The 25784-nt window shown below is 40.6% G+C and overlaps 3 protein-coding genes across 10 annotated transcripts in view; 2 read left to right on the plus strand and 1 right to left on the minus strand.

The window, feature by feature from the left end:
• The window catches only part of arhgap32b (Rho GTPase activating protein 32b), a 111702-nt gene extending 100472 nt beyond the window's left edge, over positions 1–11230 (plus strand). For all 6 annotated transcript variants that reach the window (XM_058416142.1, XM_058416144.1, XM_058416143.1 and 3 more), the window contains 10 exons: positions 2128–2230; positions 3067–3211; positions 3715–3797; positions 4078–4185; positions 4275–4420; positions 4513–4714; positions 4849–5069; positions 5163–5912; positions 6171–6784; positions 6870–11230. In XM_058416142.1, the coding sequence (XP_058272125.1) occupies positions 2128–2230; positions 3067–3211; positions 3715–3797; positions 4078–4185; positions 4275–4420; positions 4513–4714; positions 4849–5069; positions 5163–5912; positions 6171–6784; positions 6870–9077 (4580 nt within the window). In that variant the 3' untranslated portion in view covers positions 9078–11230. The remainder of the gene's footprint in view (positions 1–2127; positions 2231–3066; positions 3212–3714; positions 3798–4077; positions 4186–4274; positions 4421–4512; positions 4715–4848; positions 5070–5162; positions 5913–6170; positions 6785–6869) is intronic.
• A 2138-nt stretch (positions 11231–13368) lies between these two features.
• Positions 13369–15098, minus strand: anapc13 (anaphase promoting complex subunit 13). Of its 2 annotated transcripts, none has more exons than XM_058416151.1 (3): positions 14878–15098; positions 14214–14320; positions 13369–13634 (listed from the first exon to the last, which is right to left on the minus strand). In XM_058416151.1, exons 1-3 carry the CDS (start codon positions 15050–15052, stop codon positions 13509–13511), a joined length of 408 nt encoding a protein of 135 aa, XP_058272134.1. In that variant the 5' UTR covers positions 15053–15098; the 3' UTR covers positions 13369–13508. The 2 variants fall into 2 exon arrangements, with proteins under 2 accessions (XP_058272134.1, XP_058272135.1); XM_058416152.1 differs by lacking the exon at positions 14878–15098 and adding an exon at positions 14436–14716.
• An 11-nt stretch (positions 15099–15109) lies between these two features.
• Positions 15110–19855, plus strand: sc5d (sterol-C5-desaturase). 2 transcript variants are annotated; one of them, XM_058416149.1, is made up of 6 exons: positions 15132–15240; positions 15345–15393; positions 15630–15847; positions 17236–17368; positions 18477–18577; positions 19198–19855. In XM_058416149.1, the coding sequence occupies exons 3-6, from the start codon at positions 15638–15640 to the stop codon at positions 19609–19611; spliced, it is 858 nt and encodes a 285-aa protein (XP_058272132.1). In that variant the 5' UTR covers positions 15132–15240; positions 15345–15393; positions 15630–15637; the 3' UTR covers positions 19612–19855. The 2 variants fall into 2 exon arrangements, with proteins under 2 accessions (XP_058272133.1, XP_058272132.1); XM_058416150.1 differs by lacking the exon at positions 15345–15393 and having other exon boundaries at positions 15110–15240.
• The last annotated feature ends 5929 nt before the right edge of the window (positions 19856–25784 follow it).

Consider the following 25784-nt stretch of genomic DNA (forward strand, 5'->3'; position numbering starts at 1 on the left):
GCAACCGTGCTGGCTCTGCCTGCTTGGCTCGGTTGCCACAGCAACTTACGGCTTAAGAGGGTGTAAAGGTCAGCTTGAATTGGTTTAGGAAGCCAGTGTCTGGAGATTTCTCTTCTACTGATTCAAAGCTCCCTGGCAGCCATCAACACTACTCTATTTGTTTGACTCTAGAATCCACCTTCAGCTATTGCTGGTTCCTTTCAAACTGTGCCACACAATTTGGGTTGGATTTCCAAAGATGATTACAGTTCAAGGGTAAAGAATGTGCTGGTTGATATTTGGACACTGTTCTTAAAAAAAACAACACCACACACACATTTTATATAACACAAAATATACCAGAGATAAGTTTGTTCTTAGAAGAAAAAAAAGGTTCTGAAATTTTATTGCTCATTATCAGGTTTGGGTTTCAAAAACTGAGATAAGTCACTGAGTTCTGACTTTATACGGCAAGTTATGTAGAGTTAAGGGTTAACCCTTCACAGCCGCTGAGATATCTATGGTCTGGGTCTGTGCATGTGTGTGCACGTATATACGTAAAAGTGCAGTGTTTCCCTGTTATTGTTGTTGTACAGAATGATGACCCTGAACTCACAGAACAATTACTGTAAGGAAATTACACCAGCACATTATTCTAACTCTCTATTTTGGCTTCATATATTTATGACTAGACTTCCCTTTAATCCCTCTAATGAGAAGGCCTCACCAGTTTATGCATTTTACAATGTTTACACCAAGTCCAAGAGAATACAACATTCTTTTCCTTATGGGAATGTGTGAGTTGGTGTAGAAGTGGTTTTATCCTGCCTGAGAATTTTCAACTGCACTGTCAGGAATTCTGCTGAACAGCTGCTTCTGAGACTCTCTCATCACAAGGGTCATTTTTTCTAGGAAATAGGAGGCCAGGGCAGGGATGTCTATCTTCCGTGTTCTTGCTTGACTAAAATGTTGCAAGGTTAAGAAGGAGGCCTGCGATCTGTCCGAGTTACCAGACTCTTGATTGTTAGAAAAAGGTCCCTAGTTTGCTAAACTGGACTGTTTAGACTGCTTAATCATATCAGGACAGCATTCTTTGCCTCTCACATTTAGTCAATAAATGCTCTATGTATTGTATACTGCGATATCTGAAAGAATGTCTTTCTTCATTTGCAGACATATCCAAACAAACAAATAAAATCATTTATACACAGATAATACACAGTTTAATGTAGTTTACAAGGCTACCAGGGCAAGCAAACTTACTTCAGAATCCCAAAGTTGATTATTAATTTTTTTTTTTTTAAATGACCTGTGATTTGAATAACAGCTGGACATACTCTTAGAAAATGATAGGACAGTGTGGTGGTATAGGATTGGTCAGAAAGTGTGCACTCTTTTTGTTTAACAGCAAATTTAAAAAAGTTTATAAAAGTAAAGCACTGACACCTTTATGTAAAATTTGTGAAAGACGTTTCTGTAAGCACTTAGTGTTATAGTCGCTTTACTTTGCAGAGTTAATCTCTACTTTTAGTTTAATTTAATTTTATTTTATTTTACGAGAGAGGGAGAGAGAGCAGTCCAATACAGCAAGAGAGAGAACGTGAGAAAACAGAGTAAGGCCGATGAGAGAATGACTTTATATCATAAGTGAGACAATGTGTGACGTTTCATTTTGTTAATAAATTTAACATTGCAGTAGTCAGCCAATGATGGTGTTATAACAGAATTAAACAGCACTGTGAAATAAATAGTGGTAATACTTTACTGTACTGCTATTAATGTCCATGGTGTTTGTTCCTTGTTGCTACAAACATAACTATTATTGTTATTTTTGTGTACTGCCATCCTGACCTGAAAGATCATACATCAGGTATATTATACTGCCCCTCACAGCCCCTCTTCCAGAGTATTTGAACTTCAACCTGTGTATCATTGTTGGCTCCTTTAACTCCATGAGCTTGGATTGTATTCTGTCTGTGTATTCGGTATTCTTTGTGTACTTCCTGTGTAACTTTGAATAAAAGTATTTGCCAAATAAACAAATGCAAATGAACATTGTATTTCTAAGGGTATAGGTGTACTATCCAGTGACTGAACCAAAATTTATTAAAACACACTATGTGACTAACTCATAATCTCCACCCTTAGTCCCCCAGGTGCTTAAGAGCTGTACAGAGTTCATTGAGAAGCATGGCATTGTGGATGGAATGTATCGGCTCTCTGGGATCGCATCGAACATCCAGAAACTCCGGTATGTGTGAGGAAGTAACACACTGACGTAAAAATCAAGGGAAAAATAGTACTTGTGTGCATTTATTCTAGAAAGATTTATATCAAAGCTGTTGACAGTGGAGATATTTTTAAGAATTGAGTTCTTTAGGGATATAAGTCCTAACTAATTAATCAGTTATCTAATTCAATACAGTGTTTTTCATTACAGAATATATTATTGACAACAACTTGAGTGAAAAGTAGGACGTTTTTATCTACATGAATATTTTAATTAATTTGAGTATCTTAGTATTGGGTACACCCCGCTTTTTTGCTTTTATGAGTGTGCACTCAAGCTGACATGGACCAGTTTCAATTAAATCAATCAGCATGTCATCTGAACATGTGCTTTAGCAGAATAGATGTATGAGAAAATTCTGAGCAGTTAACAGAATAGATAACAGTTGCAACTTAGAGGACTTATAGGACACTTTTGATAGATACTGACCACTGCAGACCGGGAACACCCCACAAGAGCTGCAGTTTTGGAGATGCTCTGATCCAGTGGTCTAGCCATCACAATTTGTTCCTTCGTCAAACTTGCTCAAATCCTTACGCTTGTCCATTTTTCCTGCTTCTGACATCAGCTTTGAGGACAAGATGTTGACTTGCTGCCTAATATATCCCACCCACTAACAGGTGCCATTATAAGATAAGAGAGAACTTATCCCAAAGAAAACTGTTGATGAGGAGATAATCAGTGTTAGTCACGGTCCGTTTCAGTGGTCATAATGTTATGCCTGATAGGTGTATATAATATAAACCTCCATTAATTCATGTGTAATGTATTTTGTGGTGTTTTTCTCTCCTCTTTAGGCATGAATTTGATTCTGAGCAGATCCCAGATCTAACCAAAGATGTTTATATCCAGGATATCCACTGTGTGGGCTCACTGTGCAAGCTCTATTTCCGAGAGCTGCCTAACCCACTGCTCACTTACCAACTTTATGAGAAATTCTCGGTAAGCGCTTCCTAAATGGAGACAGCAGTGATGTCCACAGGTCACACTTATACACATAAATGCAGTTTAGTTTAGTGTATGGTTTAAAACAACAGACTATATCTATTACACAAAAAGGAATGGCCTTCATATTAATGCTTGTGTCACTGATTTACATATGCAAAATGTTGGGCTTTTTGTATTTTTATAGATAGGGCATATGTAAAGAGTTGTAAATATGTAAAGAAACATTTACATGTTTAGAAAAAAAAAGCATGTAGGAAAAAGGCAGGGGTAATTAAACCTCAAAGGTTTGTGTGGTTGCTATGACAACATTCACACAGAGATGACCATTAAAGGTGGGGTTGAGGCTTTTGCTTTGTATACTTGGCCCAGCATAGCAATGTGAAAGTTGCACCTAGTGTGGGCTGGGCATGACTAAAGTGGGTGAGACAGGGTGACCATTCTAATCCAAACAATAGTGGCATTAATTTGTTTCCCCTTAATTTTATCCCCCTGTTTAGGAGGCTGTTTCAGCAGCTACAGATGAGGAGAGGCTAATCAAAATACATGATGTAATCCAGCAGCTGCCTCCTCCGCATTACAGGTTTGAAGAATGGGTACAGCGCCCCCTGCAGGCTGTGCCAACACTTGTCTTTTACTTCATCTACTAAAATTTAGAATTAATAATACTTTGTAATACGATTCCAGTATAGATATTGAAGGAGATTTACAGAGGCATGAACCTTGAAGTATCTGTTGAATTGTGTTTGGTTTTAAATCTAGAAATAATATAAATTTGATTTCTTAAAATAGAAGAATATCAGGTTTATGCAGTATTGGCTTATGAGTCTGATGAAGAATTCATTGTAATTAAACTGTTTTAGGACCCTGGAGTTTCTGATGAGGCATTTGTCACGGCTAGCGGCATTTAGCTATGTGACCAACATGCACAGTAAGAATTTGGCCATTGTTTGGGCCCCCAACCTATTGAGGTAAGCTTTAATAATGTTTTTAAATCTTTGTAGAGTTTACATCGAGTTAATGTTTCTTATTATTGAACTGCTCATTCTTGTGTAATCAGGTCTAAGCAGATCGAGTCTGCATGCTTCAGTGGAACAGCTGCCTTCATGGAAGTACGAATACAGTCAGTGGTGGTTGAGTTCATCCTGAATCATGTCGACGTTCTCTTCAGCCCTAAGCTGAGTTCACTGATCAGAGAAGGAGCTGGTATGTACGAGCAAAGATGTTTCTACATATTTGGATACGGAATTGATGAATTACTAAATGATGTGTTCTGTTCTTCGTCTCGGTCTCTGCAGGTCACAACTCTTTGTCTCGTCCTAAATCGCTGCTAGTACCTTCACCTTCCACCAAGCTGCTTACATTAGAGGAAGCTCAGGCACGCACACAAGCTCAGATCAACTCTCCTGTTACTGCAGATAGCAAGTATATTGAAGTGGGAGAAGGTCCTGCAGCCTTACAAGGCAAATTCCACACAGTCATTGAATTCCCTACAGAAAGGTATGCTGAATTACTGTCAAAGTAAATAACTTCAAATATTTTTCTTCTGTAAGGTGTTGTTTTGGTGTGATTGTTTGTCAGTAAATTTGTTGTAAATGTTAATCTATAAAATGTTATTCCTTTTTTTTCTATAGAAAAAGGCAGCCTATAAAATCAAAGAAGTCACCTGTTGGTAGTTGGCGGTCATTTTTTAACCTCGGCAAGTCTTCCTCTACATCTAAGCGCAAACTGCACCGGAACCCAAGTGAACCTAATGAACTGAAAGCCATGGCATTAGGAGGAAGCAGAGGAGATACTGGCACTCTTCGATCTGCTAAGAGTGAGGAATCCCTCACTTCACTGCATAATGTTGAAGGTAATTCAGGAATGCAATTAGAAAGTGTTTTGGTGTTCATGTCTTTTTATAAAAATGGGAGGGTCTAAAGTTATGTCTGTTGTTTGATTCTAGGAGAGTCTAAAGTGTACCGGCCCCGCAGGCCACGCTCCAGTAGTGATGCCCTTTCCACATCCTTTAATGGTGACCTAATGGACAGCCGGCAGCACTGCAATTCTTACGATAATATAGACCGTGGAGATAGTGAAGGGGATGATGGCCCAATCTGTGTGCCAGCTCTTATTTCCCCACCACGCTCTACTGATGATGTGGATTTGAGCCCCCCTGACATTGGCATGGCCACTTTGGACTTTGACCCTATGTCTTTCCAATGCAGTTTGCCCTTGGCAGAAAGCTCTGCCATTTCCCCTGACACCGAAGCTGTAAGTCTCAAGAGGAGTCCTGGCAGTGCTAGCGACTCGGAGCCAGTCTCGCCTGTCAGACCGAAGATTACTAGCCTTCAGCAGTCTCCTGATCTCAGTCCAGTCTTTAGAAGTGTTTCTAACTCTTCTGAGAAAATTATGTTCCAGTCTTCTGACAGCTGTGAAAAGTTTGCAGTGTTGCCACCCTTACATATATCTCAACCGACTGATATCTGCATAGTCAGTAAAGGAACAGAGAGCCCTGAGCACCAGCCATCTACAACTTCTCTGACGCCTCTCCAGGATTCTCCAGCCAAAGTTAGCCTATTGTCTTTTAAATCCACTGATCTGCCTCTAAGTGAAGCTATTCAGCTAGAGCTTCTCTCTAAATCTGCTTCATGTGAGAATAAAGAGGCATTAGGGATGGATGCATCACAACAAATCAGTGCTCAGGAACAACCAGGTAAGATTGGTCAAACTTGATTTATTTTTTAATTTTTTTTACCAACTTGTGATTCAGTAGGATTTTAGGTGATACAGTAACTGCTTTGTATTCATGGTTAGTTTGCCAGGTTTTTGCCTTTAACACTGTGCATGACTGCTCTTGAAGTAAATACATTTCAGTAGGTAGTGTTTACTTAACGTTTCCCCCTTTTATTTTCTACTCTTGATGCTTAACTTATCTTTCTTCAACTTTAGTACCCTTTGTTTTGTTCCCTAGGAGCTGTAGCTCTGGACTCACCGAGCAGCACTGCTCCAGTCAGCTCTGTGTCTCTACTTCCTCCTCCTCCCCAACCAAAGAACACTGCCCGCATGCTGGCATTAGCGTTAGCTGAGTCTGCTCAGAAGGCTACCATTCTATCCCAGAGGGCATCCTCTGAACCTCCTACACCTGTTTCACCCGTCAGGTCACAGGAGTTTCTGGGAGCCTATGACTGGCTACCCCCTCCCACCCATAAACTGCAGACTGCCCCAGAAGTATCAGATGTGCCACAATTTCCTGCTCCTTCCTCTTCATCTGCTCCCTGCACTCCAGCTGAAACACAAACCCAATCCATCAGCATGCATCTCATCATAGTTGACAGTGAAAAGACTTCTAATATGTCTGGCAATAGAGAGGACATTTCAGTGTCTTCCACTTCGGTGGCTCCTGGCAAAGGTGCTTCTCCGAGCCAACCTGTTCAACCTTCCCTCACACCTAATAGTCCAGAGAGGCAGCAGTCTTCTGTTGGTCAGACACCATCCAGCACTGAAACCTGCAGCACCACCATAGCGACCACCACATTCACTAACAGTAGAAAGGAACTTGTAGTCACACCACAACCAAGTTCTAAGGTGAGGTTTTACATGCTTTTGGTCACATAATTAGCATAAGAAAAGATACAGTTTGTTAAAACATAATGTACTGTGCTTTTTTTAGGTTCAGAGTCCTGAAAGTGTTTTGCCACCACCAACCATAAAAACCCAGGAACAGCCAGTAGCTGTTCTCCAGCCTCAGCCTCAGCGTCAGATGCAGGCTCAGCCACAACCTCAACAACAGCTTCACTCTCAGTGTCCGCCTCAAACGCAGTCCAAAAGTCAGCCTAATGCTAGAGTCGCTCCTACATCAGCAACATCTCCAGAGCAGTCTGTAGAGAGGCCTTGGGAATCTATGAAGCCTGCAAATTCTCGAATGGAAAGTATTAGCCAGCATCAAACGCATGGGCCCACACCACCACCGCCGCCTGTTCGCTCAATTGAAAGTAAACTAGCAGCAGCCGCTCTGTGTAAAACTGAAGCTGGCAATGTAGCCCCTTATCATTCTGTGGTGGGAGAAGGATCCATGCCCCCATCATTAGATGACACACTCCCACAGCCTCATCCATCACAACGCAAGTCTTCCGTTCATCTGTCAGCTTATGTTTACCACTCTAAAGGAGAGACAGGCCTAATGGAGCCCACTGGAGAGGCCTATTACCATCAAAGACCGACCCCTGCTGGGCCACCGTCCATTGGTTGTCATTACCGGCCTGAAAGTGTGCCCCCTCATCTATCGTATGTATCAAAGTCAGAACCCCAGATTCCCTACAGAGCCCATGGTGATGGTCGCTACAATACAATTGGTCCAAGGTCCTTCCACCAGTCAATGAAATCCCGTGAAGCAATGAGGGGCGAATATATTTCCCCAGGATCACTGCACCGCAGCCATGGTTACAGCTCAGTGGATGGACACGCTGCGTATCCAACAATCCGCAGGGTACACTCTCTACATGTTCCACCCACCTCCATTCGGTCAGCACCAGTAACTAGAACAGAGGTTCCTCCAGATGACGATCTCTATTACTATCAGCGCCCAGTCTACCACTGCAAGTCTTACCAACAGCCATCACAAGCGGAATATCATGTGACTCAACTGCAACCTTATTTTGAGAATGGAAGAGTCCAGTACCGGTACAGCCCTTACTCTGGCACGCACCCTCTTGATGTTCCCTACTATGATGTGGATCCTTATGGCACCGTTCGTTTACGACATTTCCACTCATTCAGTGGTCGTGACGCCGGTCCGCACCTCGGCAGGTCAGGGGCCAAATCAGGCGGCTATCACTACATGTCACGGCATGCCATTCCTGTGAAAGAGCATACGTTTGTAAGTAGGGACATGCCCCCCTACCATGGCCCAAAGGGAGCTGTTTACTATGCATGGGATCCAGAGGAAGCAGAAAGGCTACGGATGCATTCTATTCGCAGAGAAAGTCGGGCCAGGCAAAAGGTGAAAGTCCCCATCATGTCGCAGTACGACAACGTGGGGCCCTACATGCCGGGGGACATTGGAGGATTAGAAGTGCTACACCTGCGCAGTAAGTCAGATCCAGGTAAGGCTGTGTTGGTCACTTCTGAAGGAAAAGATGGGAGATGCAGTGTAACACCTGGACCTCAGCATGTCTCCAGACACCTGATGTCGGACCCAGACGTCCTCATGTATATGGAAACTGAGAAACACTGCCAGGGAAATGGAATGGGAGATAGAGTTGCTGCACCCAAACAAAGCAGCTCGAGGACCTATCAGTCCACCCATTCACATCCGTCACAACATCCCCCACGGAGCGTGCCACATGTATCAGAAGGTAGCCATGTTGAGTCCAAGTGTGAACAAGGAGACAATCAGATGAGTAAACACTGGCAGGAGCACCCAGATAGCAAAAGCTATCAACCTCGATACGATCGCCCAGATCCCGACCGACATGTCGGAAGGGTCAAAAGCACTAGCAACAGCGAAGATGACCAGAAGCCAGCCCCTGTAAAACCCGTTCCACCTCCCAAACCTGAGAGATCCCATAGTGTTCGAGAAAGGCATCACTACAACCAACCTAATGCCTCTCATACGCAGGAATCCTTTTCTCACCAATCGCATGGACAGAGACAAAGTACGGTCACTCCGCAATCTCACTATGATAATCTGGACGATTATCATCCGGTACCTCATTCACAAACCCCATTGCCGAACCGCAGTGGTTTGAGTTTGTACAATACCCCCGGGTACTCGGCTTCACAAGCTAATCGCGCATACTCCACTGCCCTGGGACAGGGTGCTTTTATCCGAGCTGAGCTTGCCATGCAGAGGCCCGAAGCAGAGATTAATGCAGAATAAAAAAAAAAATTAAAAAAAAAGATGTGTAAAACCAGACTGATGTGTTGGGATTTAAAATACTGACAACAGTTTTAAAAAGTTCAGCCTCTGCAGGACAGTGGACTGTTATGACTGTACCCATTTAATTTCCTCACATTTTATAATGTGTAAAATGACTTTTTTTATGGAACTGAATGTACCACGATTTCTTCAGCAGAGTAAAAAAGCCACATTGAGACACAAGAAACGTGGAGGTCATACTGTAGATATTGTATGTGATTGACAAATGGTACAATTACCTGAACCAGAAAAGTAATGTATATCAGAAAAAAAAATACTACTGGTTATAAGGGATTTTTTTATGTTCTGTTTTGTTATTATTCTGGGCTTGGGTCTGATTTTGGGATAAAGGTTTGCATTTTAGAAATGCATGTAATCTATCACTTACAGAACAGTTCTGTGTACCTTGATATTCCTTGTGTACTTTAAATGTTACAGTAATGGTGGAGGAGAACATCTGTGTTAACATCTTAACCTCCCACTGCTCTGTGTACACGACTAGGCAGTATGTTAATCTGTACTTCTCTGCCTTTGGGTTGGAAATGAAAATGTGCAATTTCATCATTTGTTCTCCAACTGTGCCATATAATATTACTATTATACTATATATGTATTTTTGCTATAAATCCAATTAAACAGACTAGATTTTAACGGTTAAGGATACTGTGTGAAGGACCAAATGATGAATGAAGTTTTGTAGTTGAGGAAGCGTTCCTGCAGCTTGTTTGGTTTATGAATGGGTTAAGAGTGCCAGTGGGTTGACCGGTGAGCCTCGACTTTCCCCTTGCTTCAAAATAAAAAAAAGGCCCGACTGTATGTCTGTAAAGGGCTTCGGTCATCCAGGTTAACGAATATGTACTGGTGAATACATTGACGGAGATCTAGCATGATCTTGTAGACATTTCACCACTGATCTACAGTGCTTCTTCTGCTGAGCAGCTGAAAATCCCCCAGTTCCTAAACCTGTACAGATCACACAACATTGGCACATCTAAAGGTGTAAATTGGTGTGAGCCAGCAGCTGATCACGGGTCTCGGGTGATGAGTGCAAAGATGCCAACATCTACAGTTCTTCCCTTAGGATTTATTTTTGACCCCTTGGTAAAGCAGCACAGGAGACCTCTAATAACTACTCTATTCTTCTTTGATATTTCAGATCAAGCAGCAAATAAAAAATAAAAGGAGAAAGAACCAATCGATCTTGTGAGACCAGAGAAACCAAGTGGATGAATAAATAGGGGAGCTGCTTGTTATTAATCAGAGGTTACTCTGGACTTTGGTTCATTTACAGTTTAATTGCCGCTCATTCGGGGGGAAATGTACACTTCCCCACGTTTGTGTGGTTAAAGTCTCTATGTCTGCTGGGATTTTCTTGCTAGCGATGTTGGCACCTTTTGTAAGAGGAATGTCTTCAAAATCATCCTATCAGCTTAGTTGCCGTTCCTACCTTTAGACTTAGTTATAGGGTTAAGGTTGCAGAGGCTCGCAGCAGAATACTGAAATGTATGATGTTTAGTTAGACACGTTTTCAAACCAGCACCTTGATCAAATATTTTCTCAAATTGCATTTCATCTTTGAAGGCAGAATTTTCCATCAGGACCCTTTTCTGAAACGGTCTGTTCATGTATTTTACTTGTATCAGTTGTGCTTTCCATGTATTTCAGAGCACATGGTCTGTGTGAGAGAAAGTCTCACTCCTCAAAGATAAATATCAATCTTATACGCATAAAGAAAATGGAACCCGCGGTCGTGTTGGTCACACCAGATGCATGTTTCTATTTTGTTTAAATGTTGTAAAGGTGCAAATTCATTTTGGCATAACATTGTGTTTTAATCTGTAATTCACTTTAATAGGGTTTGGGACGAACATTACGAGCGACCTTTTACACGATATGTTTCTGATTCGAAGTGGTATTGCTCTGTGTCACACTTTCGTCCGGTCTCGCCAATAGTCTTAAGTGTTTTTTCATCGTTATGGGCACTTTTATGATTGAAATTAACCTGCCTTGTTTTTTTTTGTTGTTGTTTATTTTTGTTTGTTTTTTTAGACTGTGAAAATGATGATTGGGTGACTAGAAAAAATGTTAAATAAAAGCTTATGTATAGCATTCTTCATGAGACTAATTTGAAATGTTTAGCTTTCTGCTACAGTGACTGCAGCCGGGGCCTGGAGCTAAAATGTCCGAGTCTGATTCAGCGTTAAGTGTCATGGGATGTTGGGAGGTAAGTGATAGACTGACCAGGCATAACATTATGACCACCTGTCTAATATTGTGTTGGTCCCCCTTTTGCTGCCAAAACAGCCCTGACCCGTCCTGCACTGTGTATTCTGACCCCTTTCTATCAGAACCAGCATTAACTTCTTCAGCAGTTTGAGCAACAGTAGCTCGTCTGTTGGATCGGATCACACGGTCCAGCCTTCTCTCCCCACGTGCATCAGTGAACCTCGGCCGTCCATGACCCTGTCACCGGTTCACCACTGTTCCTTCCTTGGACCACTTTTGATAGATACTGACCACTGCAGACCGGGAACACCCCACAAGAGCTGCAGTTTTGGAGATGCTCTGATCCAGTGGTCTAGCCATCACAATTTGGCCCTTTTGGTCAAACTCACTCAAATCCTTACGCTTGTCCATTTTTCCTGCTTCTAACATCAACTTTGAGGACAAAATGTTGACTTGCTGCCTAATATATCCCACCCACTAACAGGTGCCATGATGAGGAGATCATCAGTCTTATTCACTTCACCTGGCACTGGTCATAATGTTATGCCTGATCGGTGTATAGTTGAGTATAAAATTTAAACCATAGACACATTGCTGTAGAACATTGAGTTGGACTAAGTTAAAATTCTCCATATCCTGGATTTGAGCAGTGTAGTGTTAGCTTAAATAAATCATAAATCACATGCCTTCCCCCCTACAGTCCTTTACAAGGTACAGAGATTTTCATCACAGCAGCAGTAGGTTTACTTTCACATTTTCCTTTAACAGTCAGGTTGTACGTGAGCTTTTATTGAGTTTAACTGTCCAGCAAATGCTTGAAACACTAAATCATCCACAGGAAGGGAGAAGGTTATTCATCCTGCTCAATTCAAATGGACAAAGTTAGCACACCGCTTTATATACAGTATAACTCTGTTTTACACAACGTCTTAAACAGACCTGACTCCTCTTTATTTCTCCACATTTATAGGAAAATAATTAAGGATCTTATGGTGCGATGCAGTCTGATGTAAAATCAGTGCAAGTGAATATTACCACCTGTAAAAAGTCAACTATTTTACTCTAACACCACATCCTGAAGTTTTATTCCTCATATACCCGGCAATTTGTTTAAATATTTATTCATTTAATGTTATGGAACATCTACAAAAACAGTTCATTCCTGTTGATTAGGTTTAGAACATTTATAAACGTGTGCACAGACTGGAGCTCCGAACAATCCAATGTGCTGATACACTATATTACCAAAAGTATTGGGACACCCCTCCAAATCATTCAGTTCAGGGGTTGGACTCGGCCCCTTAGTTCCAGTGAAAGGAACTCTTAATGCTTCAGCTTCATACCAAGACATTTTGGACAATTTCATGCTCTTTGTGGGAACAGTTTGGGGATGACCCCTTCCTGTTCCAACATGACTGCCCACCAGTGACCAAAGCAAGGTCCATAAAGACATGGATGAGTGAGTTTGGTGTGGAGGAACTTGACTGACCTGCACAGAGTCCTGACCTCAACCCCATAGAACACCTTTGGGATGAATTAGAGTGGAGACTGTGAGCCAGACCTTCTCGTCCAACATCAGTGCCTGACCTCACAAATGTGCTTCTAGAGGAACGGTCAAAAATCCCCATAAACACACTCCTAAACCTTGTGGAAAGCCTTTGAAGATGAAGCTGTTGTAGCTGTAAAGGGTGGGACAACTCCATATTACATTCATGTGCATGTAAAGGCAGACGTCCCAAAACTTTTGGCCTGGCTTGCAGTCTCCATAGAGTTTAGCAGTTTGGATGAATTTACAGTTTGTATATTTATAGAAATGAGATTTCTGGATCAGATTTCTTTTAAATACAGTGAAGAACTGTGGTCTTCCTAACATGGCAGTTGATTTTAGGAATATTTCCATGCTGATACCATGATCCCATCAATAGTATAATTTAAGTAGATAATTGTAAACTACATGTTCCTTCAGAAAACTGAAAAGCATGACTTTTTTTAGTTTCAAAATTGATTTACTCAGCCATAGAGACAGTTTGCTATTTACATATCTAAGTTTTATTTGGAAAACAGTAAGTGTATGAACAGCCAGACACACATTTTGTTTTATTAGGTTAAATTATAGATTATATATCTCAACAACTTGCATTCAACCTAACTTATGAAATAAATCAGTTATGTCCCAGTGCTTGGAGTATTTTCATGCAAACTTTGCAAGGCCAAGTCAGACCACTTCATTTCTTGCTCTTTGACCGACTCGGTGGATCCTCCGTTATCCTGTTCAGCCTCTGGAAGTTCACTCTAAAGAGAGAGGAAAATCAAAACAAAAAACAAGACACCATGTTTCACCATGTGAGTAGTGTTTCAGAGTTTATCTATTATACACTATATATACACTAAAGGTTTGTGCATGCCTGATCATAACGTCCATATGTTCTTTCTTAATATTCCATCTAGTCCCACTTTGCTGTTATAATAATCTGGGAAGACTTCCACTAGATTTTGGAGTGTGACTGTGAGGATTTGTGCCCTCATTCATCCACACATCATTCCAGTGCAGGTCCCTCAGGCTCTTCACTCCAACCTTGTCACACATGCTTTATGTACAGGAGCATTATCATCATGATCCATGTCTGAACCTCTCACACTGACAGGAACTGAACACAACTCTGTGTCCTACATCCGAGTGTGAGTGTCCACAAACTTTTAGCCATATAGAGTAGTGTTTAACATGGATGGATAGATAGATAGATTGATTGATCATCCCAACGGGACATTTACATTACAATTATTTGACCAGTTTATCGTTCAAAAACACATCCTCCTGAAATCCTCGTAGCTGTGCATTAATGATGATAGTAGAGAGCTGTGAAGAGATACCTGAGGGATCGTTACATCTTCGTAAGGTAGCCGGTCCTCCCTCCACGCGTCATCGGTCAGATCCAGCACTCTGCCGTCCCTCTGAACTTCACTGTCCATCAGCCGAGCTGTGAACAAAAAACAAGACCGTTTACGTTTAATTACAAGTTGGAAAGGCTTTAAATAAACTCCACCAGTAATGTATCAGTAATGTACATGTTTCACGATATCACATTCATGCACCTTTTAAACCTAAACAAAAATAATCACGCAAAAAATCTCCGTCTTGTCTCGACCAAGCAAAAACCCACCCAGCACGCGTTATTTACCCACCCGTATTCGAAAAAAATAAAGCCTCCTGCGTTAGAATTGGCTACTCATGTAGGAAGTGTGAATTTACTGGCCAATCCCAACACAGAGAGGCGGGGTTTGTACAAGTACGGGTAGGGAAAATAATAGTATGAAAAGTACAGCCCGTTAGGTCGCTTTTTGATGACGTTTTCCCGCCATCTTGTTCCATTATTTTTCCGTGCCTGTAGTCGCGTTATTATTATTATTATTATTATTATTATTATTATTATTAGTAGTATTCTTGATGCCGTTGTTTTTGTTGTTAATGTACAGCGCATATTAACCACCATAAATGTGCGAAATAAAGGCAAGAATACTGAAACTAATACTTAACACCTGTATCCTGAGAGAATGAGATATATCCAATTTGATATAACTGAGCAGTTAAAGATCTTTATTAGACACTCAGTACTGCCCGCTGTTAGTGGTCCTGGGGTTTGACCTCCTCTTCCCTTGAGTTTATACATTACACAGTGAAGTTTATTTCCAGCTCCGTTCCACAGTCGCATTGTGTCTTTAAATGTTTCCTCAGCTCCATAACCCCATGAGCAGATCTCGTCTCTGGCCAATCAGATGTGAGGAAGGTGGTTTGATCATGCGGAAGTGAGGCTCTCATTGGCTGGATCAGCGCGCTGTAGCGAATCAGCCCTGTGTACAGATCCCCTGAGGGACTGATCCCCAGCTCTGAGCTGAACAGGTGAGACTGCTCTCATTACTGCTCTGATTTATTTCAGAGTTAGGATTTTAAAACTGTTCACGGGTCAATTTTAGACAGTATTAATGTAGATCTAAATTCCACAGCGCTCTGAACATCTGATCGGTCAGAAGGTGTTGATTAATCTCCTGCAAGGTAAAGTCCAGGTGTTTATTTAATGCACTGTCCTTTCTGTATGAACTGCTTCCTCACACAGGTGTGTGTGTGTGTGTGTGTGTGTGTGTGTGTGTGTGTGTGTGTGTGTGTGTGTGTGTGTGTGTGTGTGTGTGTGTGTGTGCTGTTATAGGAGAATAATGAACTTCAGGGTGTAACTGTGCTTTATTTTTTTTCTAACTGTTTTCTTCTTACTTCTCCTCTCGTTCATGTCACAGGATCAAGCATGGACCTGGTACTGAATTTTGCAGACTCTCATTTCTTCACTCCGTTTGTGTACCCGACCTCCTGGCCTGAAGACGAGCCTCTGCGGCAGATCATCGGGCTGCTGGTGGTCACCAACCTCGGTGCTGCAGTTCTGTACCTTGGCCTTGGAGCTTTAAGCTACTTCTTCATATTTGACCACAATTTCATGAAACACCCTCAGTTTTTAGAGGTCACTGCATTATTATTATTATTTTTTGTTTGTTTGTTTGTTTGTTTGTTTGTTTGTTTTATTGATCAAATAATAAATGTAAATAAGATATGAGCACATGAAGCTGTAGTTTAGTGTTAATTATCAATAGCCATTGTCTGCTTTATAGAAATCTGAAGTAGATTTTATTTAGATCTCTAACGAGGAGTGACAGCACCATGATAATGGAACCTGTCCTCTTTTGGGTCACACCAGATCGTTGGATTATAGATCGTTGTGTATTACGGGTGAAACGGTATGATATGTGATGACCGGGTGGTTAGTATGACCACAGTGTTCTTTATGAATTAGTTGTTAAGGCATTGGACTGCTGATCAGAAGGTTGTGAGTTCAAATCCCAGGAACCAACAAGGTGCCACCTCTGGGCCTCTAAACAAGGCTTTTAACCCTCAACTGCTCAGCTGAATATAAAATGATAAAAATAGAGATAAATGCTGTAAGTGAGTACTGTAGAAGATCTGAGATACTAATCTGAAGTGAAATATTCAAAGTAAGACAGAGGTTTTTGGGTGGGGGGGTGTAACGTAAAATCTTTAACATGTCCAGGTAGGCTCATCCACAGCAGATGTGCAGAAATTCCTAGCGTAAATCTCATGGGGATGAATCAGGCAGGTCCTCCAGGTGAGACGTGTCAGGAACTGGTGCTCTTCACGTCAGTTTCTGTCTGTTGCTCATGTTTGAGTCTGTTTTTCTCCTAGTGTTGTTTTAAAGCAGGATGGTTAATAGCCACAATTTTACCCGACTAGCGACCCGTTGTTGAAAGCATTTCCCCAACTGAGATGAACTGATATCCAACATTGAATCTCCCAGCAGGTCTACTTCATACTGAAATACTTTAAGCGATGGAGTCTTTTGTCATCAGACCAGGGAGCAGTGATAGAACCGGTGTAAGCCTTGCTCTCCATTCCCTGTCTCTCCAACAACCAGCACAGTATTACAAATAAACTTCATCTTCACTAGAGCAATGTGCTGCTGAGTTTTACTGCAAAGTTCCTGGGGAATCTCGAGAGTGAGAAATATCTGATGTTACCTCAGACTAGGCCCAACATATCAGCACTTCCTCTTCCACCTCCTCCATCAGTGCAAATGGACTAGTTAAGGACCAGTGCTGACTATATGTTAGTTGGGTCCGGTATTTAAGAATCTAAGATTTACAATGTGATTATAAATGTTCCTCAGGATTCTGCTGGGCTTCATCTGAGGATGAGCCACCACCAAAATATATCTGTTTAGATGTGGTAAGGTGGTCTTGGACTTCAATCAGTAATTAAAGTCTGACCTCTGTGACTGACCTCATTTCCATAAACAGGGTGAAATTGTTACTGGGTTTTGTTCCATGTTCCCAACAGAACCAGGTGAGACGTGAAATAAAGTACGCTATAACCTCATTACCATGGATCAGCATTCCCACTGTCGCACTGTTTTTTGCTGAAGTTCGAGGATACAGCAAGCTCTACGACAACGTTAGTGAATCTCCACTGGGTAAGTGTCTCTCTGCTTCCCCTGTCTCTCTCTCTCTCTCTCTCTCTCTCTCTGTGGAGATATTTGACCTGTCCTGATAAGGATTTTAAAGGATAAAAACGTTTTTTTGTTCAACTTCATTTTTTAGTTATAAAATTTTAAGTCTACAAGTTTCCCTTTTAGTTTCTGAGTTTAGAGTTAGGGTAAGTTTAATAATATAATTTAATATAATATGTTAATAGAAGGTTCTCAGATGAATTGTAAGTTAAATTTCTGTGTGTGTGTGTGTGTGTGTGTGTGTGTGTGTGTGTGTGTGTGTGTGTGTGTGTAATAATCTCAGACTCCACTTTGAGCTTTATCTCTGTGTCAGGGCTGATGGCCAGTGTGAGATAACTCCAGTATCTGTGTCTGGTTTCTAAACATGTAAACCCCATACTGTGAGATGTGACCTGTAGTGACATTTCTCTTCTTCTTTGTTTATCTATTACTTAATTAATTTATTATTATTCTTACACATTATCGTAACGAGATCTGGCCAAACCACGAACATACAGTATCGTATACAACCTTTCATACTCTGACTTGTGTAAATATTGAGTTTATGAAATATTCTGGTGGTTTACAAATGAATGTAAAACTTTATCTCCTCCTCTATGTGTGATTTTGAGGGTTAAACCCACAGGCATGCTAAAGATGAATGTGAGTGTTCAGTGAACTTCATATACCTGCATTAGTGGGCGGAGCTATTCTCAGTATACATAACAAAGCGTGTTTAGTTTTTCTCGACACCGCAGGATATTTCTGGACAGAGGGATGTTACACTGCTTCTGTATTCCTTTTTGTTTTATAAACTTAAAAAAATTGTCGGGTGCAGAACTGACATTTATATAAAAATTATGGTGTGCTCTTTAATGAATACAAAATGTAAATATTAGAAGACTGCTGCGGAATAGCTGGAATTAAAAACCCTTTAGGGCATGCTGTTAATTTTAAGATAATCAGCACACAATTTCATTCAGCAAATTTTATTAATATGTTAACATTTTCAATAATGTAATAATTTATTGTTCAATACATTACTCTGTTTAACAGATTTTCAGTAACTCATTTTCACTTTGCTGTTCTTCAGGTTGGCCAGGACTGATCTTCAGCATGTTCTCCTTCCTCTTTTTTACTGATATGTGCATCTACTGGATTCACAGATTCCTGCATCACAAACTGATCTATAAGGTAATTATCAGATGTATGTACACCGATCAGGCATAACATTATGACCACCTGCCTAACATTGTGTTGGTCCCCTGCCCTGCACTGTGTATTCTGACCCCTTTCTATCAGAACCAGCATTAACTTCTTCAGCAGTTTGAGCAACAGTAGCTCGTCTGTTGGATCGGATCACACGGTCCAGCCTTCTCTCCCCACGTGCATCAATGATCCTCGACCGCCCATGACCCTGTCACCGGTTCACCACTGTTCCTTCCTTGGACCACTTTTGATAGATACTGACCACTGCAGACCGGGAACACCCCACAAGAGCTGCAGTTTTGGAGATGCTCTGATCCAGTGGTCTAGCCATCACAATTTGGCCCTTTTGGTCAAACTCGCTCAAATCCTTACGCTTGTCCATTTTTCCTGCTTCTAACATCAACTTTGAGGACAAAATGTTGACTTGCTGCCTAATATATCCCACCCACTAACAGGTGCCATGATGAGGAGATACTCAGTCTTATTCACTTCACCTGGCAGTGGTCATAATGTTATGGCTGACCGGTGTATGTTGTAAATTGAGACAGATTTGAAAATGAGCAATTCATAACAATTTCATTTCAATTCCTCTGAACTGTTTGCAGCATTTCCATAAACCTCACCACATCTGGAAGGTCCCGACTCCGTTCGCCAGCCACGCTTTCCACCCTGTCGACGGCTTTCTTCAGGGTCTGCCCTACCACATCTACCCCTTCCTCTTTCCCCTGCAGAAGGTACTCTACCTGGGCCTCTATGTGTTTGTTAACATATGGACCATTTCCATTCACGATGGTGACTACCGGGTCCCACGGGTGATGGAGAAATTCATCAATGGAGCTGCACATCACACCGATCACCATCTGTTTTTTGACTATAACTACGGTCAGTATTTCACACTGTGGGATCGGCTCGGAGGATCGTACAGGCACCCGTCGGCTCTGATGGGGAAAGGGCCGCTTGACTTCATCAAGAACTTAAAGAGTTCATCAGCCGGACATGCTAATGGTAAAGAAGAGTAGCTCCTTCTGTTCCTTCATAAACACTGATGTCCTTCAACAAGCATTTATTGTTTAAGGCATGTCTTCTTCATCAAAAAAATGTGCAGTTAATCTTGTAGAGGAGAGATTCTCAAACATTTTTGCAAAAACAAAAATCAAATTAAACTCTCAGAATACATTTTATTAAAATGCTGTTAGGGTTATTCTTACAGACCTGCATGGTTTCTGGATACAGATTCAGTGAACCAGGGATATACGCTATTAATCTAAAAAACTGATCCTGAAACTGAGCTCTCTCCCTCTTTTTTTTTTTCTTTTCTCCATAGACCAATAGAAGTGTTTTGTTCTGATCCAGTCTTTTGGGGATCCAGTTTAAAGAACCAAGACTCTAGATAAATCCCTAGTATATATTTTTTGAATATAGCATCCTTACATTATTATTACTATTATTATTATTTTTTAGGATAGTGCCAAAAACAAGACAATCAAGGATCACCAAATAATTTATTCCTTTTCACATGTGAATAATATTCATGGTGCTCCGCATTAAAACAGTCTACTGGTTAGAGGAGTATTTCAGGGAAAACTGACATTTACAGAGTTTACCCTATGTAGTAAACCACAGGTTTAGCATAAGCCATAACCCTTGAGATAAAGTAAATCATTTTATGCCATCCAATTCATATATATATATATATATATATACACTATATGGCCAAAAGTATGTGGACACCTGTGTGTTTCTTTCTCAAAACAGCACAAGGTTGAAAGCACATGATTTTATAGGATGTTTTCAAGTCAAGTCAAGAAGCTTTTATTGTCATTTCAACCACATATAGCTGACGCAGTACACAGTGACATAAGACGACGTTCCTCCAGGAACATGGTGCTGCATAAAACAACACAGAGCTACAGAACAACATAGAGCTAAGGACTGAATGTAAGTTGTCCTAGCCATAACTTTGTGTGCTTTAGCATTACTGGAACTAAGAGGCCCAAACCTGACCATGCCATATAGATGTGTTTTCCTGAGGTTAGTGTGGAACAACTTGAGTGTCCTGCACAGAGCCCTGACCTCAACCTCACTGAACACCTTTGGGATGAACTGGAATTCTATTGGAAAGTAAAATTGTCATTAATTATTTTGTTGTCACTTAATATTAAAGGTTGGATGTTGTGTTAATAAGAAGAAGATAGGATGGTGTAAATGACCTGTGGGAAAATAAATTTAAGGGAATGCTAAATTAAATGATAAATTATAAACTCTGTAAGGAATAACAAGTGAAGGAAAGCTGAAATGCAGCCTGGAGTTTGTTCACGGTGACGACCTTCTCTTCCGTTACATTAGGTGTTTAGTATGGCCCAGTACTTTCACAGTCTTTTACTATAAACTCATAAAAACTGTGTGTGTGTGTGTGTGTGTGTGTGTGTGTGTGTGTGTGTGTGTGTAGTGTAAGTTGGTGAACTTTCATGCAGCACTTCTCTTGGCTGATCAAGTACATTTGTCATATTGAAAATTGTTTAAAAACAAATCAAATTTTTGACGGGTGACATTTCTGATGTTTGTGTTCCAACATATTCAGCTACATTCCTCATTAACATTTCCTCATCCTGTACAACATGCAGCATACAGCTGAACAACCTCCTCTTCCTGATTGAGATAAATCTCGAGTATATGTGAATGAGTGTGAGTTTGATTAAAAAATATATATTTCCCATATAAAGCTTATTTTCATGGATTATATCGCTCCTGGTGTCATTAATGATCATGCATTATATACGCATGGTAGCATTACTATAATATTTTTTTACAGAACTACCTGTAAAGAAGGGGTTTGTGGTTTTTACAGCCCTCCTGATGCCTCAGAGGCAAATTGCAGTTAAAGAATTAATATTTAATTTTATTTAAACATTATTCCTGTTTCTGAAAGCCCACCACTTTGGGTGAAATATACCTTGTTGGTAGCTTTGCGAGTCGTCATTGTGACCCGGGACGATTTCAGGGCCTGAAAAATAGAATCAGACATGAAGACACTGCACATTGATACGTCACTATTTTGTTTTCTTTGAAATCTAGAAGCACTTCAAACAACATGAACAGTACCTTTATGAAAAATAATAAAATGAAATTAAATAATTAAATAAATTAATTAAATAAAATAAATTTAAAAAAGGTAAATTCTATTCCTACATTTCCGTGTTTTGTAGCATTCTAAGGCAGTGTTTGTTCTTCTATAAAATGATCAGTAGAGGGCGCTGTGGATTCAAGTATCTTTTCAGTGTCTGGTTCTAGCTGCACTTTTAACAAACCCACATCTCTTTCTTTCAGGGAGACCTTTCAGTTTTGAATGCGTGTATGTTTGCTCTTGTTAATCGACCTCAAAATAACATGTTCAACATGTCTGTTCCCTCCTGCTGCTTCTGATTTAAGCAGCCTTTTTTTGGGTACCTTTTTAATTATAGAGCTTCACTGAAAATTGCATTTTATTTTTTTTATATTGTACATATGTGCCTTAAGAGATAAATAAAGGCATAATCAGATGAGCCGTGTTTTTAATTGTTCGAATAAAACCGGCGAGATAACAGCTGCGACAATCACCGTAAGCCAAATGAAAACATCCAGGCCGCTTAATTTGTATCTATGGCAACAGGTCTCGACTCCGAACACTTCACAAAGGCTCGGGCTGAACACATTTACATAGAAACAGCAGACTGAATCAACACGACTCTCCTGGGGGAAGCATGCACAGTTTGACAGACACTCGAGTTTCCTGATACCATTGGCACATTTTGCACGAGTCCATCACCTGTTCCAGGATGACCTCGTGGACGTTCTAGCGTTGTGCCACACACCTGGGTTTGAGTCGTGAGAACGAACAGCTGTGCACAGTTTAGATGAGAGTTCCACTTTGGCTGTAGCTGAAGACAGAAAAGGCTGTCCAGCAATCTTCAGACTCATCACACCACATCGCCAGCTGACGTGATTAGAACATGCATCAAGGGTCTTCTCTGTTCTGAAAAAACTTTCTCTGGCTGTCTCGACAGCTGTGTCACTGACCATCTCCAAATGAAGACTGAAGACCTGCCTCTTTACTGAACAAAGGAAAATTCCACCCTGAATCCACATGTTTATGGTCGAATATTTGTGAAGTGCTAATTTGTTGGCGTTGTTTCATTATTAGCATGAGAACTTAGCAGTTGTTTGCTTTGTTGACACAACATTGTTCATGGCTTATGCAGTTACACTGGAGTTGAAGAGCACTTTTACAGACATAAGGGATAACAGTTAGGTTTCTCTGTTAGTTTCCAGAAAAACAAACAAACAAAAAAGCTTCTGTTCTTAACTGTTAGAGTTTTTTGTCTTGTTTCCACACTGAAGCAGTGCACTAATGCTGCATTAGACCTTCCTCTGAAGCCAGAAACCTGAAGTGTGAACTTCAGATTGTGTTCAGATTTTCCTCCATTTGAGCTATATAAATGTGAGGAAAAAAATAACACTTCCATGTTGACCTTTTGCTAGCAATAAGCTAGTCAGCTAACGGTGATAAGTGACATATTTTACTCCACAAGACAAACCTGTAGAGTCACTATTGTACATTTAACAAGCATCCACTCTCGTATTAGAATCTAAAAGGACGGACTTTGTGCACTGCTCCTGCTATGCTACGTTATTTGCTTGAACTCGTGATTGAGGAGACCGTCCTGATTTCCCAGGTAGGATTTCTCAGGGTGTTTTTCTTAGGATTTTCCAAGTTGGAGGTCAGAAATTACGAGTTACAACCTTTTGTCAAATTCAGCATTATTCCTCTCTAACAAAGCTTTAGCCTGATAGTATTTTTATGCTGCATTTGTCCTCTAACTAGTTAAAGACTATGTGTATGTTGAGGGGACATTTTCTATCATACACTACAACATGGAGTCAAATATTTTTTACGGCTGATCTATGGAAATAAAAATGTAAAATATAAGAAATAATTTAAATAAAAATGTAAAACTAGAATATAAAATACAGGGAATATACTAGAAGAAAAGAAGTATCTAAAATAAAAGAATATCAAGTATAAAAAGAATATATAAAAATAGAATAATGACAGTGGAAGAGAATGTGATAGTTAAATGTACAGTGAGATGGGTGGACAGATGTGGACAGGATATAGATATAATAGTGTGACATGGTTGAAATATTGACTTAAGATTGAGTTAAAGTGTCATGTGCAATGGTGTACCAGTCCTGAGTTAAAGTGACTTATACACAGAGACATGGCTGCCCACAGCATGGACAGTGCACAGAGTAGCACCTTCTATCTTTAAATAAGTCACATTTATTACCACCAGGATCAAGAATCTAGTGGAAATCCTTTCCAGAAGAACAGGTAAGGGGTTTGATCTATAATGGGATGTTTAAGATCACATGTAGGTTCCACAAACTGCATCTCTCAGATCCTCAAGCACTGTTTAACACTTCTCACCCTTTCTCAGGATCTTCTTCTGTTCTTCCCCATGATGTCCAAACAGCTGTCTTCAAACTACCTCTTGAAGATCTTTAGAAAACAACCAGTGACAGAAAAATCTGAAATCCCTAAATCAACAAGAAAAACACATAAAGCTAAAAATGTATAAATAAAAGCGTTTGCCTGTGTGCTTTTCTTACAGTATTTCCTCCCCAGCAGAGTTGTGACAGTTTTATTCTTAGTCTGTGACCTGAACCAGGAGCAGGATGTATTTATTAATAAAAAACCTCAAAGCATTTGTGTAAGTCTAGATAACAGCGTCTGTTAATACTGTAAATGTTTTCAACAGGTTTTAGTAGATTTCAGGTATAATGATCTAAAATACCTAAAATAACATTATTCAAACGTTCCTCATGCAGCCTTCCCAGTTCTACGTAGGAACATTAGAGGAACGTTTTGAACTTATCTAGAAATGTTGTAGCAATATTGTAGGAAAATTACTCCTACATCTCCACTTTAAAATCATTTGTACAATCTTGATTCATCTTTTAACTCTTAACTCTTCAAGCAGCCTCTTGAGGAAGTGTGGTTTTCTGATTAGACTCCTGTAGCTGTGCAGTCTGGTGAGGAACCACCACAGGATCAGAACACCTGTGAGTTATTTGGTTATACAGTGTTATTTGGGTTTCTCAACACAACAGTGACACAAAGGTGTTTAAAAAGTCAACACTGCTGTGTCTGAGTCACTCATACCAGCACCACACACACCACCATGTCAGTGTCACTGCTGTGCTGAGAATGAGCCATCACCCAAGTAATATCTGGTCAGCAGTGGTCATGTGGTGGTCCCTGTGTGTTGATGGATGAGGAAGAGGCCACCTGATACACTGCAGAGCAACAGATGGACCAGACATCAGGGTAACTATATGATAGAAACTGGTGAAGTTCTGGTAAAAATCCTGTCCAAATCTTTACTTTGGTGAATATTGTATTTTTTTTTTTGTTAATACACAGAACCAAAAAATACAACTAATAAAATACAGGATAAAGCTATTCTATATACACTGATCAGGCATTTATTAACATTATGACCACCTGCCTAATATTGTGTTGGTCCCCCTTTTGCTGCCAAAACAGCCCTGACCCGTCCTGCACTGTGTATTCTGACCCCTTTCTATCAGAACCAGCATTAACTTCTTCAGCAGTTTGAGCAACAGTAGCTCATCTGTTTTATCGGATCACACGGGCCAGCCTTCTCTCCCCACGTGCATCAATGAGCCTCGACTGCCCATGACCCTGTCACCGGTCCACCACTGTTCCTTCCTTGGACCACTTTTGATAGATACTGACCACTGCAGACCGGGAACACCCCACAAGAGCTGCAGTTTTGGAGATGTTCTGATCCAGTGGTCTAGCCATCACAATTTGGCCCTTTTGGTCAAACTCACTCAAATCCTTACGCTTGTCCATTTTTCCTGCTTCTAACATCAACTTTGAGGACAAAATGTTGACTTGCTGCCTAATATATCCCACCCACTAACAGGTGCCATGATGAGGAGATCATCAGTCTTATTCACTTCACCGGGCAGTGGTCATAATGTTATGGCTGACCGGTGTATAACATGCATATTGTGCTTTCAAAACATTTGTTTGTCTTGATTGGTTGAAAATGTTTAGTGAGAGTATACACCCTCTGATGAACAGTGTATGTTTGCCAGCAGTGTGAACCTGACAGGTCATGAC

This window comes from Hemibagrus wyckioides, linkage group LG18 (assembly GCF_019097595.1).
Source record: "Hemibagrus wyckioides isolate EC202008001 linkage group LG18, SWU_Hwy_1.0, whole genome shotgun sequence".
Taxonomy (NCBI): Eukaryota; Metazoa; Chordata; class Actinopteri; order Siluriformes; family Bagridae; genus Hemibagrus; species Hemibagrus wyckioides.